Source organism: Prionailurus bengalensis, chromosome A1 (genome assembly GCF_016509475.1).
Source record: "Prionailurus bengalensis isolate Pbe53 chromosome A1, Fcat_Pben_1.1_paternal_pri, whole genome shotgun sequence".
NCBI classification, from domain to species: Eukaryota; Metazoa; Chordata; class Mammalia; order Carnivora; family Felidae; genus Prionailurus; species Prionailurus bengalensis.
This window is the reverse complement of record NC_057343.1, coordinates 14716209-14736687: the sequence shown is the minus strand read 5'-3', so window position 1 is coordinate 14736687 and position 20479 is coordinate 14716209. Positions and strand designations below refer to the sequence as shown.

Sequence of the window (20479 nt, the reverse complement as noted above, 5' to 3'; positions counted from 1 at the left end):
CTTTCTCACATGAAAGAACGTTAGGGGGAATGTTTTTCCCCTAAAGTATTAATGTAAAATTTGAAATCACTTCTACTTCAGTTCAATTTCTGCTTTCAGTATTCATCTTCCTATGTTATACAGAGATTACAACGTAGTATAAAGTTAAGGTTTGCTCAGTTTTCATGTCATGCTGCTGTTCGTGAGAAAATTGTTAATTTATATTTAAATGACATCAGAGTTTGCACAGGATTTTTATCTCTTTGATGTTTTTCAGTTCTCTTAACTGTCTTCCAACTACAATCAAGACATGATATTATTATTTGTTATGTAACAATATAGTCTGTTTTTTTTTAAATTTTTTTAATGTTTATTTATTTTTGAGAGAGAGAGAGAACAAGTGGGGAAGGGGCAGAGAGAGAGGGAGACTCAGAATCCGAAGCAGGCTCCAGGCTCCGAGCTATCAGCACAGAGCCTGACGCGGGGTTTGAGCCCACGAGTGAGCCACGAGATCATGACCTGAGCCAAACTTGGATGGATTCTCAACCGACGGAGCCACCCAGGTGCCCCCAGTCTGTTTTTAGAGATGAGGAAGCAGTCAGGGCTGGGGAAACTGCTTGACTCAGAGTGACAGAGTTAACAGTGGCAGCTCAGGGCTGGTACCTGGGGCTTCCTGTGCTGTAGACAATGCAGGCTGGCCATCCTCAATACCTGTTTCTTCACCTCTGTTTATTAAAGATTTGATTTCCAGGAAATAACTAATATGGTACCTGGCTTAACATTGCAGTTTACAACATCATAACACCTTGTAATAGAAGCCTAAGTATTAGTCCCAGGTACCAGCATTCGAGAAGTTAAAATGATTCACTCCAGCTGAGCAACTGATGTATGGTCAGTTGTAGATAGAGACTTTCCTTTGCAAGTCAGTGTTAGAACAAGAATGAGTATCCACTCTAAATCTTCTCTTCATCCCTTACTCATTCTTCTTCTTGGAACTAAAAGAAGCCTAGAGGTGATTTATTAATGTAAGGTGTTCATTTACACATTCAGAAATATCAAGTGCAGATCTGTTGGTGTCAGGCATTTCCTAGGCACTAATGATGCAGAGATGAAAGAAATAGCCTCAATTCTCAAGAAGCATACAGGTCAAGCCCCCTAAATAATTTGTAGATAACATAATTCACATACCTGATGAATTAATATTAATCTACTTAACATAAAGAGTCCAAAAAGGCAATTTGAACCAAAGAGAGAGAGAAAGAGAGAGAGAAACCAGGAGCCTTAATAACACACAAGAAGAATAATGAGCCCCCAGACAATAGTGTGCCGAGACACTGAATGCAGTTATCACTAAGAAATGGGAAAAGTGGTTTTTAGTTGCTTTTTAAAGAAACGAGAATATCTAAGAGTATCGTAAAGAGTGTTTAATATGGGTTGAATCTTTATTCATGTGTGTTTATCTTTGGAACACAGACTTTCATAAAATGTGTAATTTAAAAGTGAAATTCTTTTAAACAAATTCCTTTATCTATACAAGGAAGTTATAACAAAATATCTCTAGAGTAAGAGTATAATATGCACTAAATTTATCTCAGTAAAAATGGATAAAGTTTAGTTTTGCTTTATATTGTTTTCTTAATATTAAAAGTATAAGAAAATCACACTCACCTATCTTGAATTTTCATTGCTGCAGTTCTCCTTAAAACTTTAGATTTCAAAATTTTGACCTCTTCCTGGATCACTTAGAAGAACTTTGTGTTTTTTTGTTTGTTTGTTTACTTGCTTTAGAGATTTTATTCCTATTTAAACGGATGGTCAACTTTTTCTCATAGAATAACACCTACTTAGATTCTCTCTCTGTAGAAGCCATGGCAAACATAATTGAGCCCTCAGTGGGTGCCTCACACCCATCAATTCAAGCATAAGCTGCTGGACTTTCTTGTCCTTCAGAAGTTTATAGTCGAAGGTAGAAATACCCTTGGCGACAACTATTCATTCACTCAATATGCACTGAGAATCCACCATTGACCAGCAATGCTGTGTGCAGGAGATGCAAGGGGGAACATTTGACAGAGGGAAAAGCTGGGTGGCTTAGTAATGACCTTCTACCATGACTGAAGCACCATTCTGTCCTCCCCATGCTTACAACTTAGTTGTATACGACTCTGGAAATCCTGCAGTTTTCTTATTTATGCTATTCAAATTTTCTTTTTTTTACACTTATGTAAAAATATTTTATGCAACATATGCAGATAAGACAGGAATCAAAGCTGGGGAAGCAAAGAGAATTTTAATCAGCTTTCTAGTCCAATATGTCAACTTTTTTTATTTATATCAAACACCTTCAAAGGCAGATTTATAGCTATTATTTTTTTCTTAGCTCAGTCTTGTTCTATAATGTAGATTTCACCTTATACATTCTATGGAAGATCTTTGCTGCTTTGGAGTTCCAAGGGAATTCTTGAAAACAAATACACCAAGAAGATCAAGGGGGCTGATGATTCACCTCTTGTGTTTTTAGAATTTTTTGTTGCATATAAATCTCAGTCCTCTTTCCCTGCACCCATCAATTCCCCCCAGTGCTCGCCCTCAGCAGGTGAATATCTCCAAAGGTGCTTTGCAAAACTTTGAAACATTATGTTGACCCACTGTGTATGGGGGGCAGGTAGCACCCTACATCAGCTGCCTTTATGAACTCCTCAGTGTAAATGCCCCATATTAATTAAATAAACATTTCCTGAACATCTGCTGTGTTCCAGGCATGTATTAAGTCCCAAGGATATGAAGATGATTAAACCACAGTTCTTGTCTTCAGGTTGCTTATATTCTTGCTTTCAAATTGAGATACACACACATGCACACACACACACCAGTAACCATCACCACCCCCCCCCCCCCCCCACACACACACCACTTACTGTAATTGTGTAGAAAGTGCCATGACAGCCCAGGGAAAGAAAGGGTTAAATCTCATTAAAGGGGTCAGGGAAAACTTCCATGAAAATTCGGAATTACAAATTGGGACTTGAGGATCCTTCCAGGGTAAGAAGGGCCAGGTGGGCCTTCTTATCCTGGAGGTAAGGCACAAAAGCATGAATTTGTATAGCATATTTAAGGATCAGTTGTTACATGACCAATGATAGATTTGAGGAAAGGGTTGGAGAAGAAGATGGTAGCCATGTTGGTTGTGCTCATTCACTGCACATGCCTGAGAGGGCATATTTTTGTTGTAGGTGTTAGACGGTGAAAGAGAATTTAAGGGAAGATCATGATTTGATTTTTCTTTGAATTTTAGAAACAGTGGTGCAGTGGTAGAGAGAGAGGCTACCCATGATGGGCCAAGGACCAAGGAAGGTTCCATGAGGCCACCATAGTCATCCGGGAAAGAAACTGTCAGGCCAAAATTTAAACAGCAACGTTGGGAATGGGTTAGACTTTGAAAAGGGCATGAGCCAGGAATTTAACTGGATATGAGGCCAGAAGAGGGGAGAGGAGTCAGAAATGAGGAGCAGGTTTGAGGGGTGAGGAGAGGAGTGGTAGGAAGTGAGTACATTTCAGACATGTGGAGTGTGAGTTGCTTTGGAAACATCAGTAGGCAATTAGGAATAAGTAACTGTGTTTAAGTCAGATTTGAGCCAACAGTGTATATTTGGGAGACCCTGGCGTATAGTAGTGATTTAAATAATAGAAGTGTAGGATGCCTCTCCCTCTAGCCCAGTGAGAAGTTTGTAGAGTAAGGACGGACACGGAAGCACAGTGACCATCTGCGGTTATCAGAGCACATCAGAAGAGGCAGGAGAACCATGACAGATGGTGACAGAAGTCACAGGGCAGAAAGTTTCAAGATGAAGGGAGAGCCAGAAATATCTGATAAGTTCAGTAACATGGGAACTGAGAGGAGGTCATAGAACTCAGCAGTGAGTCCCACTGGTAAGCTGGGAAAGCTCCATTTCAGCAGGTAAGCCCAGATGGCAGTGGAGTATCCTCTGGGCATGTTGTCCTTGGGCGGGGGGAGGGGGCGTCACTGTGGAACTGCCCCAGGGCTGACTCCCAGGCTCAACTTGAAGGGGAGGCTGTCCTGCCGTTCCTGGTAGAATGGGGCAAAGCACCCACATGGGGACCAAAGGGGCAGCAGAGCCCTTCAATCCCAGGACACTCATCCACCCTGATCTAAGGTGCTCTGCATGCCCGATTCCCTCACAATAACCATGGCCTGTCCTGGGACCCCAGTTAACACATTTTCATAATTATAAATCAGAGGTCTCCAGGAGTCCTGTTTTGTTATTGTTGAATTACCCCGAAATCATCTTTGACTCCTTTACCCCCTTCCCTTCTGCATTCAGTTTGTCCCCAGTCTTCCTGGCTCCCCCTTCGCAGTGCTGTTCCAGAACTCCGATTTCTCACAGGCTACAAACACTGCTTGCCAGGTGACCTCTTCCCTGCCTTTGTCCTCTGCCCCTTACATCTGCCCTGCACACTGATGTCAGACTTGTTGCCATTATTTACTGTCTGTCCAAAAACATCTGAACTCCTTATTCTCATATGAAAAACTATCTTGATTTGGTCCCAGTCTTCCTTTCCAGCTCAGTCTCCCACTTTTCCTCTGGACTTGTGCTTTATCTTAAGAACTAATTTAAATTTCTACCAGATAACCCTTGGGCTTTTCCACTTGGTAGCTTTCTTTAGTCCTAGAAGCCTTCTTTTGCTGCTTCAGCTGAAAAGAGGGTGCACACCCAGTTGGCCCAGATGACCTCTGTGAAACGTCCCCTGATTACCTCACTATTTAGGGTCTTCTTCACCCTACAATCCTGTGACATTTGATTTGGTTCCTGGTCTTTAGGTGACATATCATATCACCCTCCTAGGTTGTGAGGTTTCTGAGAACAGGAGTTCTTTACACAGTCTGTATGCTTCCAAGTTCATGGTAATTACTAGGTAAATTGACCAGATGAGTGAATTGAGAAATACTGGGATCTGTTCAAGTTGCCTAGGTTTCCTGGTGTTCAAGGGACTTTTCATAAATATTAAAAAAATTAATTCATAGAGCCAGGTCCCTTCCTGCATCCCCACAGTTTCTGTGTACCTACAACAAAAATATGCCTTCATGGGCCAGTTCCCATTATTCTCAATAGACAGTCCCTTTGAATTGGACCCATTGATTCCATTTAAGAAGAAAATGTAGACAAATGGAGAAATTCAGAGTTCCACCTCACTTATGAGTTGAGCATCTATGAAGACAGAATTAGGAAAATGCATGTTTCCCTGAGAGTTCCCCCACCCCTACCCCATTTGATAGTTGTCTGTTTTCTCTTGACCTCATTGGACTCCATCTGCTTTTTGTTTCTTTTTTCTTCTTCTTCTAATCCATAATGTGGCAAGCAATGGACAAGGGCTGGGAAAAGAGATTTTAGAGTATCTACAACCTCCTCCATGATCAGGGAATGAGTTAAAGTCTAAAGCAAGCAGTCAGATCTTGCCAACAACATGCCCGAATCACTACCCCCTGAATACATAACCGGACCCCATATGTATGCAGACATGTTCTCTCCTCTCATCACTGCAAGTGTCGCATCATAAATAAATGAACCACCTTACGTGCAGGAAGGAGATTGGGAAAGGACAAGGTAGATTTTCATGTCTAAAAAGTTACCTTGTAATTAGATAGTTTTGCTTGGAGAGTGCTCTGATTTCAGGACCAGTTTGAGACATTTAAACATTTAGCTTCCACATGTGGTCTGAGACTGTTAAGAATGAAACTCCAGGGGTGCCTGGGTGGCTCAGTTGGTTAAGCTTCCGACTTCAGCTCAGGTCATGATCTTGCGGTTCATGAGTTCAAGCCCCGTGTTGGGTTCTGTGCTGACAGCTCAGAGTCTGGATCTTGCTTCGAATTCTGTGCATCCCTCTCTCTCTGTTCCTCCCCCAGTCACACTCTGTCTCACTGTCTCTCTCTCTCAAAAATAAATACAAAATTAAAAAAAAAATTTTTTAAAAGAATGAAACTCTAAAGAGAATAAACCCTTTAAGTTTACCAAGGCGTTGCTAAATTAATATACACATGCACCTAGTCACCTGATAGGAGCAATGAACTAGTAACGGTAAGCCAAGTATTCCCAGATTCTAGAGTTTTTTTGTAATGTTCATATTCAAGTACAAGTTTTGGGACACAGAGACCGACAGACAGAGGCAGGCCCATAGTCAGTGTATGGTATATGCCGTGTGGGTGCTGACTGATTGATTATAGAGCCCTGAATTATGGCTCTAGAGGAGGGTCATCTGTCAGAAATGATCAAAGAAAAGGTGAGACCAGATCCTTCATGACGAGTAATGTTCTGTGACCAGTCCATGCTGTTTTGTTCCCGATGGGCTTAGGTGATGGCCCAGTTGGACACAAAGCAGGGACACAAACTAGGGATTTTTAAAGCCAACTCCACAGACTTCATACACAGCTCTTTGGTGTCCAGTTATGTGATTGATCATCATGGGATCTGAAAATAATCCAGCTTAAAGTTTAGCACTTCTCATTCAGGAAGTAACAAGTAGAGCAAGGGATACAGGATTTAAGGGAGATGTACCCCAATAGAATGTACCCCAAGGCAGTGGATCTGATGCGTCCTTCAGTAATTCAGATGTAGTGACTTTCACGTTGACATAATTGTTAGACCTGCTTGGCCACTCAAAAACAACCATTTTGAGTTGGATTTTTTCCCATTTGGAATACAGACTCCTTTAATCAAGTAATACGTTATTCTGTGAAGCAATGCCATTTGTTACTTGAATTTTAATAAGTTCTATTAAATAGGTGACAAAGCCTTTTTTTAAAATTTTTTAATGTTTACTTATTTTTGAGACAGAGAGAAACAGAGCATGAGTTGGGGAGGGGCAGAGAGAGGGAGACACAGAATCTGAAGCAGGCTCCAGGCTCTGAGCTGTCAGCACAGAGCCCAACGCAGGGCTTCAACCCACCAACTGGAGATCATGACCTGAGCGGAAGTCGAATGCCCAACCGACTGAGCCGCCCAGGCACCCCATACAAAGCCTTTTATATTGGCATTCAGAGACTTCTGGTATTACAGGATAAAAAATAACTGAACTCAACACATGTGTCAGACTTACTTAGAAAATAAAATTATGTATTCCATCAGTGAGTCAACAGTAAGTTGTGTGATACTGTCTGGATGTCAAGAACCACTTTAAGAAGTTGCTAATGCTTTTTCAGTGGCCAAGAGGAAGAGTCTGAATAGAATTCTGACCCTAAGAACACAAGCCGTTCCCAGCTTTCAAGCAGGTTGTGTTCCAAAAATGTCTGGTTGGAAAATGGCTTGTTTGGCACTTGAGCCCTATTTTTCCAGAGAGATGGCAACACAAGTAGAAGCCTTGAGTCCAGTGGCTTTAAATGAAGGAGGCGCCCCAGTGGTAGAGAAAGGAACCTAGAATCCTTAGCCCTGCAGACGGGGGACACGAATTCTGGACATGTCCTGAGGTGTCAGGACAGGCCACTCACAGGAAAAGTGTGCAGTTCTTTGCGGAGACAGAAATGAGATCCAGTTTTAGTGCTGCTACCTTCCAGCTGTTCATCTTTGGGCACATCACTTCAGATAAAATAGGAAAAATGATACCAACCTACACTGTGGAACTGATGTCACATAAGATGTTTCATCTGACATGTCCAAATTCTCTGTCCTTCCAAACTTGCTCCCCCTCTTCTGGTCGCAATCCTCTCCAACCGGTTACTACGTCCTATAGTGTTGAACCTCTGAAATCTCTCCGGAATGTTTCCATTTACCTCCACCCCCACTGCACCACCCTTCACCCAGCCACACCATTTCTCGGACCATAGGACACTTAAATGTGCCACACTCCCTCCTGCCTACCCATTCTCCATAGGGATATCCCTAACCGAGCCCATTATTGTTCTCCCCTAATCCGTTCTTGACAAGCAAGAGCTCTGGAGAGCTTTTAAAAATATAAATCTGATCTCCTCGCTCCTGCTTAACATCATGAAGAGTTTATCATTGTCCTTTGGATAAAAATCAAACTCCTTAACATTAACTGTAAAGCCTTGCATTATATGACCCCTACCTATTTAGGTCTTTTCGATGCACTACACTGCTCCCTCCTCCATGCCCAGCCACAAAACACGTGGTTCCCTTGCCTTGGAACACTTTTCCTTCATTGTATCCTACCCTGTTTCACCTGCAAAATGACACTAATACTTGGGTTCGGTTTCATTACCCGTTATTCTCTATGTAGGGTGTAGGGCAACTTTGACGCCATACTTAGGATTTCAGTAGCAACCCTCAAGACAATCATCCTCAAAATACTTTATTGTGATTACTAGTGTAGTTATCTGGCTTTCCTGCAGGCTAGCAGGCTGATGCCTTAGGGAATGTGGTGGTGAAGAGTGCAGATTCTGGATTGTCTTGGTTAGATTTGGGGCTCTGCCCACATATTTGCTGGTGAAGTTGTTTATCGTTTTATGCCTCAGTTTCCTCTTCTGTAAAATAATACTGCCTGCCTCATAGAGTTATTGTAAGCATTAAATGAGCTCATGTATACTATATGCTTATCAATACATATGTAAAAGGTTTAAGTGCATTAACGGGTCCATAGAAAATAAGTCTTCATTAAACTGAGATGCACACATAATGGGTACTTACAAATGCAAACATATTGCAATTTTGTTTTGCTTTTTAAAAAGGCTAAGGCAGTCTTCCAGGGAGCCCACTTTGTCTTTTTCTTTATTTTCCATCAGCTTGATAAAATTAGCGAATCAAAAGTAAAATGAAATGTTAATACTCCGTTTGCTTCCCCATTTGTCCTTTTCCCCCAATCTGTGTCGCCTTTTTGCTCTTTTTTCCCCAGCCTGTGTAGCCTTCAGGTGTGACATAGAGACGTCAAGTGGAAAAGGGGACAAAGAAAATATTATGATCCTAAAATTTGTCTTCCTGTCAACCCCTGAGGGACCTCTTGCCTTCTTCATTGTAGATTCTGCCTCTGCCCGCATTTCCTTAGTTCTTGCCTATTTCAGAGCCCTCCCTAGAGAGGCCGGTGGCTGGAAGTCTGGTGGATAGAGAGGCCTGACCTCATGCTCATTCAACAAAAGCCGGGCTGTTGAATGCAAGCCCATGAAAGCCTTCTTCCCCATGCAAGCCCGTGAAAGCTTTGCTTCTGCTTCATTCTGCACTCCGCCTCCCCCCCCCCCCAACCAGCCGCCAAATTGTTGTTTAGAAGGAGTCACCAAATACATTTCAAAGGCAAAGCTACACATCAGTGCAGCATGGGTTATGTGACATTTTTTTTAAAGGTCTTTAGAGAAGATGACAAAACAGGGAGCTTCCCACTCTCACAGGCGTGAAGTTTTTGTGCAAACATAGTGAAAAACCAATAAACATTGCACCGAGCCACTGAATTTTGTGAGGGTGTACTTATTACCAGGTACTCACCAGGTTTTAGAAGTTATTGTCATTATGATTTTCGGATGAGTCACCGGGCCACTTGCCCCCGGGAGGCACTCCATTATGATTCAGAGCAAAGTACGGAAAGGGCTCAGGCTTCCGGGAGTTAGTGGTGTCGGGGGGGTGGGGGGTTGCCGTGGCTCTGCCTTGGCATGAGGCTTAATCGACACCTTTGATGTAGCCTAAGACAGAACCCGCACCTCCCACTGCTGCTTGGAAGACGTCAGCCTTACGCAGAAAAGGCATCTGCTGATGAATCCTGCATCTCATTCAGTCTGCTCTGGGAGCAGCCTTTAGCCATCCTTAACTAATCCAACTGCTTCCCAGTTCCGCGGGTGCTCGGCTTAGTGCTGAGAAGGGAGCTCGCCTCTTGCTTTTGCCAGGTTAAACACTAAGCCTGTGTCCATGTTAGAACTCATAGAAGGTAAGTTAAAAGCATTCTTGCTCTCCTTCATGGAAAATGTTTTTGTGCACCCTCAAGAATGTGTGTGTATCTCATTGCAAATTCTACTTCATTGACTGTGGGTGTAAAACATGTGAAAATGTTGTCATGTTTATGGGTAAGATAGTGGCAACCTTCTATATCTTTGTAAAGTCATGTCTCTAAAGGGTTTTAATCAGTTCCTAGAGGTGATGTTACTCAGAGAAGAGAATTGCTTACTTGAGTTCTGTGACTTTGATTGCATTTGGTGATAATGTGGTAGAAAAGTCTTCGGAGTTGGGTAGAATTCCAGTGATTTAAACCTATCATAAAGCAGCTTTTATTTTCGGCAGCAATAAAGACAAACTGTGAGGAGTTCCTCCTGAGTGTCTGTGCCAATTAGTCTGTCCTGGGAAGGCGGGTCCTTCAGAGTTAGTTAGGCCAGAGGGATGTGCAGGGCACAAGTGGATGCAGGAACTTCTAGAAGCTAGTTCTTAACTGTGAAAAGATAGCGATCTCTTTTAACAAGGCACCGGGAATATCACTTGTGAGTTATGCTAATTTTTACCCCTACTGGGTGGTGCTCGGAAGCTAACCTATAGCATTAAGGATGAATCCTGCTGAAAGCGTCTCAGGACCTTAACCACATGTCTAAAATCTATCAGCACAGTTAAAGGCACCGTTTAATAAGTTCTTCAGGAAAGTTGTCAAAAGTACATTTGTAAGGACTTTTATGTAGTCTGAGCCTGTATTTAACACAGGATTAGCAAACTAGTGAATTTCTGAAGAGGGTCACTGACAGGACTACAGATAAAAAGGTATCTGGAATTTTAGCACATGTCCCTTTATAATTGCTTGCTTCTCCGAGAAGATGATTTGTCATGAAAACATTTTAATGAGCGGTTTTTTTTCTCCCTGTGAAACTTTGATTCTAGTTAATGGAACCCCTGGTAGTCAGCTGTCTACTCCACGCTCGGGCAAGTCGCCAAGCCCATCGCCCACCAGCCCGGGAAGCCTGCGGAAGCAGAGGGTAAGGAACTAAGCAAGCTCCTTGTTTAAGACCTGCCTGCGCTTCTGCATACAATGGCACAGGTGCCAGCTCCTTAGAGCACTGCTTGTCTCTAAGTAATAACCAGGTGAGGGCAGGAGGTGACCAGTGGCAGGTCCCTTGCAGGGGCTATGGTTTCTCTCAGCTAGAACTCAGGGCTTTTATGTTGTCTGAATTTGTCCGAATCTTAACTCTGACAACAGTAAACAGTTGCTGGTTCTCTTTTTGTCCTGAACGGGCACAGACTTTATTGGCACTGGTTTGTAAGCTTCCTTAGTTGTAATGAGTTTCATTAGACATCATCTCTGACCATCAACCTTCTTTAAGAAGGAAAAGGAAAAGTGCCATTTTGGAGAGGGGGGCTATGGTGGGGGGTTGCTTCGTGGCACAGAATGGTGGTCCAGAGCAGGTTAGGGTCCATGGCATGGGGGATAGATGCGTATGACACGTGTATTTATGAATGAAACCCACATCGAGTACCTTCTCTTTTTCATCACTATTTGCCTTTTTTTTTTTTTTTGGCTTGTGTAATACTGGAGAAATTGACTGAGCTTGGAGACCAAAGTCAAAAAGTTACTGTTACTGGAAAGAGTGTTAGCTTCTTCATGTTCAGGAAGGGGGAAGAACTACTATTCTTACCCCTCACAACCTGCCCTGTCTGTCTTTTCCAGTAATACCAGGGCAGGAATAAAGGGGGTATGAAGGGGAGGACAGGAAGGTGCGGTGGGGGGAAGGGAAGGCCTTTTACTATCCTGATGTCACAAGTGAGGTGGAGAGGAATACATGCTCTTAGGAGGTTTTATGATGGCTTCTTGAACTCAAAGTCTGGGTTCTTAGTTTGGTGTCGTTTATTATGTGCTTTTAAATGAAATCTCTGAGTTCCATAAATTTAAACTGCATCCAACATGGAAGCTTTTCTCTTCAAGCCTCCTGCAAGGTCGCATCCTCCTGCTGCTGTCTAAAAGCGGGAGCGGGGGCGGGGCCTCCATCAGTCCCGGGTCTCTTTGGCTCCTGGCCCACCACGTGTCAGGGTGTGCTGTGTTTCTCCATGGATCTTCTGGCATCAGGTGTAGCTCCTTTAGGTTACTTGATGAGGCCTGGGCTCTGGCAGCAGCTCCTCTACTAAATGGCTGTGTTATCTTCGATAAGTCTGTTATCCTCTCCGAGTCTCAGTTGGAAAAACAAAACAAAACAAGAAGGAGGTTCCTTCCAGATAGAAAACCCCATAACTCTATTCCATCTGAGTGTTTTCATTATGGGCTTCTTCTTGGCCACAGTCTAATTTGGCGTTTTAAAGTACGGGAATCATTAGTGAACTACTAAAAGAAGAATTGGCCAAATGCATTGAATCCCCTAAGTGTCTGTCGTTGAGTGGAGGAAGGGGTAGTCGGGCGATTCTTGTCTAGTGCATGTTACCCAGCAAGGCCCCCTTCTGTAAGGGCAGCCATGTATAGCTCAGACAGTGCTCTTTCCTAGAACATTCTCTCTTTTGAAGTGTAGACTTTGGAGAGTACACATGGCATAGTAATCCTTCTTCATCCTTTGAACAAATTAAACTCAGATTCAGGATTTAGCTCATGCTGAGTTGTTGAGATTAAATTATAGTCACTAAGAATCCCTGCCACAGATTTGAGCTTCTCTCCCTGGTTGCTTATTGTGGAGACCTCTGTTGAGAGGATATAAAGTGCTTTGCCCGACTGTCCCTTTGTTGGAAGAACGAGGCTAGAATTTGCGTCCTCTGCCCTCTGTATTCTCTGTGTCATTATGACTTTGTCCAAATGAGGCAGAAAATGTCTATCTAGCCAGTGTCGAGTGGCTGTGTGGCCAATGGCTTCTATAATTAACATTGCCAGCACTTTGGGAAATTACTATAAGGGGTGATTCTCTTATAGATTCTTCATTGTGTCATTTAAACTACCAATGCAGGCATCTACTTGAGAGGGAAAAATAATCCCATTTGTTTCAGGGAGACAAAGGGTTTATCGTCATCTGAAAACATTTATTAAGCACATGTTGTAAGCAGAGCACTGGATAATCCAGAGATGGTTCACTTTCCAGGCTTTTAAATTTAGGCCATAAATGAACATCCTCCATCCATGTACCATGTCAGTGCATGGAGACATTCCCAGCTGCTTTAGCGAGAGAAGCTTTCATCTTGGTGTGGAGGCAACTGCATCAAATAACCCCTCCCAGTTAAAATGGGCCTAGAATATCCCTCAAAACTGATCCTGTTTCAAATTTGGTTAATGTTCTTCTCAAATGGTTGGCTATACTCCTATGCAGGAAATACTGAAATAAGTGAAAGATGGCAAGTGCTAAAAGAAGATACTTCAAAGAATAAATTAACTCTTTTTATTGCAAATTGGAAAACAGTAGCTACTTCTATTTTTCCTTCTGTGTTGCCTAGCAACATGGCCAGGAAAATGAGTTAGCTGTGCCCCCTAACACACACACACACACACACACACACACACACACACACACTCACACTGCCTACCTCAATTTATAAAAACAGGAACATATTTTTTTTTAAAGGAATATTGAGACGTTTGACAATTAAGAAAAATCTATTTTATTTATGTTAATTATGATGATTTAATCAACATTTCCCCTTCCTTTAGAATTATATTTTTCTGTTACATCTTTTGGTATTTTACAATAGTCATATACAGTAAGAGTCTGCATGCCAGATATTTTCTTCATAAAAGCATTGGTGGCGATGTACCAAAAAACCTCCCTATTTTTCCAAAATACTGTTATTCAAATTGCTGTCTAAAAGCTGTTAACTGGTCACAGAAGCAGATCTAAGAGGATCTTTTCCATCCATGAACTTTTCTTGGTCTTGTTTCTTAATACATCAGGAAGAAATGTGTTGTGTTGTGTGGGTTGAATGAAGCTCCCCATTCTACTCCCACATGGCTGACTTGTGTAGATTATCTGATCAGTCAGATGATGTGAGGAGTGGGTGGTACAAAATAGAAAAGGAGCCAGGATTCTAGACAGTCTGCAGATCTGAGCTGGTTGCCTGGGTACCAACTGAGAGATCTCCTAGCAGAAAGGGGTGGAGGGAGGAAGAAAGGAGTTGATTGGTGAGTGGTTGGAGACCGCAAGAGCATTGGGAAGGCAATGGGAGGTCAAGCTTGCATTTTTTTCTGTCTTCCAAGTATAAAATTTTGAAAAGGCAATTTTTATTGGGTTTATGCAATTTGCAAATGCAACACTTGGGTTGCTGCTTTGGGACCAGAATTTGCTGATTGCCATCTGGGGTTCCTAACAAATTATTTTGTGAGGTAAGCACGTTCCTCTTCTACCCAGAATGGGAAGGAAATGTTTAAGGAAGAATGGCCTAGACACATAGTTAGCGGAGTTGGCATTGACAGACCCCAGGGGCTATATATAAAATTCACTGGACACAGAAGGCAATAGCTCAGAAGCAGATCAAGCCAATAAGGCAAATAAGCACCATTTTTGTCTGTTTAAATGGCTTCTCAGTTATTATCTTTCCTCTTATCCAAATTTGGTGAGTCTAAAAGGTCTGATGATGTTAGAAACCAAGGATGCTCATTCAGTGTTGCTCCCTTCCTAAGAGAGCCACATGGCACCCAAGAAAGCCAAGTAAACAAATCTATACCGCCCTTCATCTTACAGGACCTGTATCGCCCCCTCTCTTCGGATGATTTGGATTCAGTAGGAGACTCAGTGTAAAAGAGACAATGGAGCATTGTATATGGTTTGTGATTGGGTGAAGGTGTTTCACATTTCCTAAGAAAAGTCTAACAGCAAAATAAACAAAAGGGTTTTGCATACCTTGAAATTATGAACTCAATTCCTCTGAAAGTAAAAATGCAGGCATTTTATATTCATGATCTTAATCCTTGAAGAAGATTTATATACCTGAGGTTTTTGTGCAAGGCCTGGGTTTAGATGAATTTCATATATGACCCGATATTGAGTATAAGAACAAGCTAATGATATAGCGATATAGGGTCATTAATTTCTGCAGATACAGTTTTCATTTAACGATAAGTAGACATATAGATACAATTTTCCTGTACTGTTGGTCAAGCAAATTAAAATGGCACTAGCAGACATTTTTTTCTTCTTTTTTAAAATTTGGATTGCTGATTTTTTAAAGATGCTTCTACTGCAAAGTAATAAAAATACTCAGGTAGATTTTTTTTCTCCCTGCACAATAGACAAAGCTACTTATTTTGTGGGTTAATATGTCTAAGGAAAAACACTCATGCCGAGGACACTCCTCATGAAGATTCCAACGATAAGCTTTAGGAACTTTCCTAGCTTTTGTTGTCAACTAAATTTTTTTAAACTTCCCTTTCATTAGAAACAGCATAAATGTGGCTTGAACGATATACCAACACGAAGAACTTGTTCGATGGCATTGCTATAAATGACATAATTCCTCCCTACAACCGTATATGTAATTTTTCAAATGTTGAAAAGGCTGAAGCTAGAAAGCTTTTTTTTTTTTTTTTTTTTAACACACAGACCCAAAAAATTGGGTCTGGATTTTTTTTCTAAGAAGAATCCATTTGAAAAGCAAAATTCTCTTAAATGGTGCTGTTTAAACCAGGCCCCCCCAAAGTCCAAAACTCCGTTCAGATAAATCCTGGCTCTCACTGATGTTTTGGAAATTTTCGTATGCAAAACTCCTTTTGTATTAAACCAAGTAAGTCTGTGATTATAACCCACTGTTTAACATTAACCTACTAATTCTGCTCTTCTGGTCCTCTGTTTTAAAAATCATAGTCAGCTTTGCTTAAACATAAAATAATTATTTTCAAATCTGAATGTTAAAAATTAATTTAATGTGTATGGTCTATTGTATGTAAGCCATACCCTAGTGATCATTTAGTTTTACTAGTTCAAACACTAACAATTTAAGACTTGTGAAGCATGGTTTTGATATTGTACAGGCTTGACATATCTCAGTAGGTGATAAATTAAAAATGTATGATGCCATTTGGAGGCCTTTCCTTGCATTTTTTTTCAAATTTTACTTGAAAACTGAATTTAAAAACAAAGTGTTTGATTCAAGATGGAGAGAAATTCAGTTGTCATATACTGTTTTAAATGTTATCAATTTATCTCCTTGATAAATTGCTCAACTATCAAATTTTACCATCTGGTTTATAGTTACATATGTTACCATCTCACTTTCCAAGTGAATAAAATATTTCAACCAAAAGAAGGTGAAAAAAAGAGTCCAGGCAATCTAACGGCATCTGAAAACGTAGCCTTATAATAATTAGTGCCTCATTATCCTGTCTGTTGGAGAGAAAGACACTTCTCTGGCAGGTTATTCGAACCGCAGACTGAATCATTCCATCTTGAAAGAACAGTTCATAATAATACCTGTTCCAGACTTCAGGTTTTAAAACTGTTTCCAATAGAAATGAACAGAGACTCCTGCTGAGATCAAAAGGCTGCTTTGTTTTAGCTGAAACAGTAAACATCTGTGAAGTTGCCTATGCTGGTGTCTGTTCTAGTTATGTCTTTGTAAAATGCATTACTTAATACAGTTGAGTCCATAAAAGATTAGTATGTATTTGACTGAACTGTCAAAAATGCAAAGAAAGCAGTGGAACAGTTAACTTAAATCTGGCGGGGTCAGATGGTCCAGAACAAAAATAAATTCCAAAAATTTCAGCTTCCCTGCACTGTCAATCTTAGGGACAAGTGCTGCTTAGCAAGGTCCAATAAATGCTATTTGTTCTGGATAAGTGGCAGATATTGCCAATTGATATGAAGCCCATGGCTTTGTTTAGACATGGCTAAAAGAAACTGTACTTGTACTAATTGCCGATAGATATCATGGCCAGCTTTCCATTCAGGCAGTTCCAAAGGAAATGCAGTTCCACAGCATTTAATCTTTTGAACATATGACTTTTATTAAAGGACTGTTCAGAGGCAATATATATCATTTACTTTTTGAAACTAAAGTCCCTCAGAGATTGAAACAACACACCATTTATAGACTTTGAGATCTCTTTCTATGCAGAGCGTAATTCCATTATACTAAAGGAGAAATTAAAAAAAAATTCTTAGCGACAAACCAGAAGTTTTCAGTTCACCAGTGGACTCAAACTGATGATTTATAGGCACTTAAGATTTACTTACGCACAGAATTCTTTTTAAAAAATTAGGCACTGAACTTTAAAATTATTCTGAGCAGGAGAGAGCTCGAGCAAAAGCCATGCATTTGTGTTCTTATGGTCAACCTTAAGTGTGCCATGAAGACATTGTGCTCTAGTTAAAATTTTGACACTTCTTCATTTGCACGCACTTGTTTTTCTTAGACATCGTAGAAAAAGATAGGATAAGTATTTCCTCTGCTTTCAGCATTTTAGAAATGCAAAACAATAATAGATCAAGTGTGAAGTTCAGTGTGAACTCAAAAGACTGGTTCTGAAAACCATGTGGTGGTTTATTTCTTCTTGGTCTTGCTTTCATCAGTCAAGTGGGGGAAAAAATCCACAATGTTTCTATACCATCCATAGGCTTTTAAGATGGTGTCAGGTCCACTCATCTGTACACATCCCGGGTATATCCTAAAATCATTGGAACCAACATTTATGTACTATATGTATTCCCTACATTAGCCAGCAGGGCTATTAGGTTGCATCCACTGCAAATCTATACTTTATTGGGCTTTTTTTTTCCTTTCCCCATTTAAAAGCAATGAAGTCTAAATGCTAAATTTCTTGATGAAAATAGAAAATAATATTCTTGAAAAATAATCCCATGCATTTGAGCTATTAGACTACTAAATTTTTCCTGTGTGGCCATATATCTATACAGGTGTGTGGGTGTCTATGTAAATTTTCAGGGCTCTGTGTGTATATGGGTGTGCTTATATACGTGTTTGTGTATGTTTATAGACCATAAATAGTAAAACATGGTGTTTGTGACACAGCCTTATACGTTACTGGCTCTTGTGGAACTGTATATGGATCTTGTAAAACCTAACTGCCACAAATTGTTAAACGTGGCATAGTAGTTGGGGCATTTTTAAGTTCAAAAGCAGTATGCTGAACTAGTAAGGCAAAATGGTTCCTAGTAGATGTAATGATTTATTTAACAAACAAACAAAAAATTGGAATCCAGATACACAAAAAATGTGGCATTGAAACAAATCCAAAGTTGTGTTAATTTTTAAATATAAGCACACATCAATGTTTGTTTCGTTATGTCTTGATATTCAGTTATTAAAATGAGTAAATACTGTCACTGATGTTTTCTCTAGTGTATGCATTGATGACATGTATTGATTGTCAATCAATATTCACTAAGAATGAAACATTGATTTATAGAGTTGTGAGTAGTTGAGTGTTAATATTGAAACATAAATATAAAATAATCCAAACTGTGTTTGAGTTGAAGTAGGTTGGTAACAAAGCCAGATAACCTGTAAGGCAATTTTGTATGTTCTTTCAAAACACTATTCTGAACTGTTGACGTATTTTCAGTAGTAACCTTCCTATACTTGCTATGTGTGTATATATATCTGTATAAATATATACACACTTGAAAATGTTAATCAAACGGATTTACTATATATGCATACATTTGCCCATTTATACATATTTGCATTAGTTTTGCTAGCATCTCTAATTGTGCATGTGAGTGAGAACTGTATTTGTTTGAGATAGCCCACAAGAGTGTAGTGTAAAAATTAGAAATATATTGAATTCAATATACCGATTGCCTGATGCAGTTTGTTATACTGTCAGCTGAAAAATATTTGTAATTTTGTGCCTGTAACGCATGTGGAAAAGATAGGAAATCTGAGGCCCTAGCTGTAATTTTCAAGAGTGCATGATATATAGTGTCTTTAAAATGTGGTTCATTTTAGTAAGGATGATGGATAAATGGTGCATGTAATACATGGGTGTTTGTATTATATATGGCCACAAAAAGGTTTTGAAGCCAGGATAGTAGGCATCTGAAAGGTCACAGGCAAAGAAGTATGAAAGCTAATTTTCCTGTGGTGTGTATTTTTTATGTTATATTCATCAACAAACAAGGGATTGACTTATTTGTCCTAAGGACTTTTTACTTCAAAATACACTATGAATGTTGTACATTTGGATGAAATTTTTACAAAGAGGGTGACCTAGTTTCTGTATACAGTTTGAGTGGCTTGGATGTATATTCTCTTAAAAAGAGCATTTGGTGTCAAAATGTTTTAAAAATCCATCAGTTGAGGCCATCGTAGAGTTTTATAGTGCTAAATGATGAGATGTTTCATTGAACTACCCAGTTTTCAAAGTTCCATCACCTTGTGTTGTGGTTTCATTGTAAAGTGTTATAGCTTGTATTCCGCACTGGACCATGTTATTCCCCTCAAAGTTAACTTTGTGACACTTACCACCTTAGAATAACTATGTAATAAACAGGAAAAACCACCTACGTTGTTCAGTGAGTTTCTTTCAGAAAACTTATAAGTAGACACTGAAATGGAAATGACTTTGAGGGGTAATCTTTACCTTTGTAATTGTGTGTATGGCATTCTTGTGATGTAATTAGCACCAGCAAAGTGATACTTGAGATACTGCAGAATGGCATCCCATGACATCTAAAGTATAAAATATTGGCAATAACAAACAACAAAATGAGAAGACTATGTGATGAAGAATTCGGGTTCAGATGGTTATATTAAAATCATTAATATACTTTTCTCTCAGGGTTGTCTTAAGAGTGAATTTGTCAGACCAATGGCCGACTGATTGAAAAAAGAATTGGCTTGCATTTCTTTAGACATACTAACTGTCTCCTGGGTTTGAATGCATTTTTTGCAAGGTCATCGAATTGTAGGGTGGGGGAAATGATCATGTAGATATATGTACATGGGTGTGTAAACAAGTTTTTTAAAATCACTGAATAAATAAATATATAAAATAAGTAAATATATGATAAAATAAATAGTGATGATAATAAAATGCTTGCTTACCCAGCATCAGTCTAGAATAAAAATCCATACTTTATTTAATGCATAATGTGGGGTAAGGGAGAATAGAAAACTCTACTGGCTTAGTTAGAAAAATATTTTACAGTAAAATTATTATGGAAGTCCAAAATTCTAGTTTTAAATCTAACATTTTTAGTAGGTTCTTTTTAGCCTTAAAATTGTAGTTTACTTTAGTTGGTTCTCTTTATTTGTCCCATGATAACCTGAATGTAACCAGTGCCCAAAGCAATAATGGTACAACTGGAAGAAATGTTTACAAATTTATAAATTCCAAATTGTATTTATGCTTTCTTAATATAGCAGAGTTTAAAATAAAGTATAGTAGGTGCCTGGAAGAGTAGTGAGCTCCCTTCATCACAGACTAGGAATTTCATTTGGGGAGTAAATCATGGGGGGAATTATCTTATTGAGAGGTGATAAACTAGATGACTTTCTGGTCCCCTTTCCAAACTATGATTTCATGAAGAATAACTCCTCAGAGGAGACGTTGTGTCCCCCTTCCCCAAAACAACAGTCTCTTCAAGACAAATGGTTCAGATTTTAAATTGATACATCTTGGCCTGACTCTTGAGGCAAGAAAGCTGCCT

The 20479-nt window shown here is 39.9% G+C and overlaps 1 protein-coding gene across 8 annotated transcripts in view; it reads left to right on the top strand.

The window, feature by feature from the left end:
• DCLK1 (doublecortin like kinase 1) overlaps nt 1-20479 on the top strand; it is a 346275-nt gene that overhangs the window by 254440 nt on the left and 71356 nt on the right. For 4 of the 8 annotated variants that reach the window (XM_043576843.1, XM_043576859.1, XM_043576833.1 and 1 more), the window contains exon 6: nt 10791-10885. In XM_043576843.1, coding sequence (XP_043432778.1) covers nt 10791-10885 — 95 coding nt within the window. Of the gene's footprint in view, nt 1-9598; nt 9859-10790; nt 10886-14551; nt 19330-20479 lie in introns of those variants that run through there. The other 4 variants (XM_043576895.1, XM_043576886.1, XM_043576875.1 and 1 more) reach the window with 4 other exon arrangements.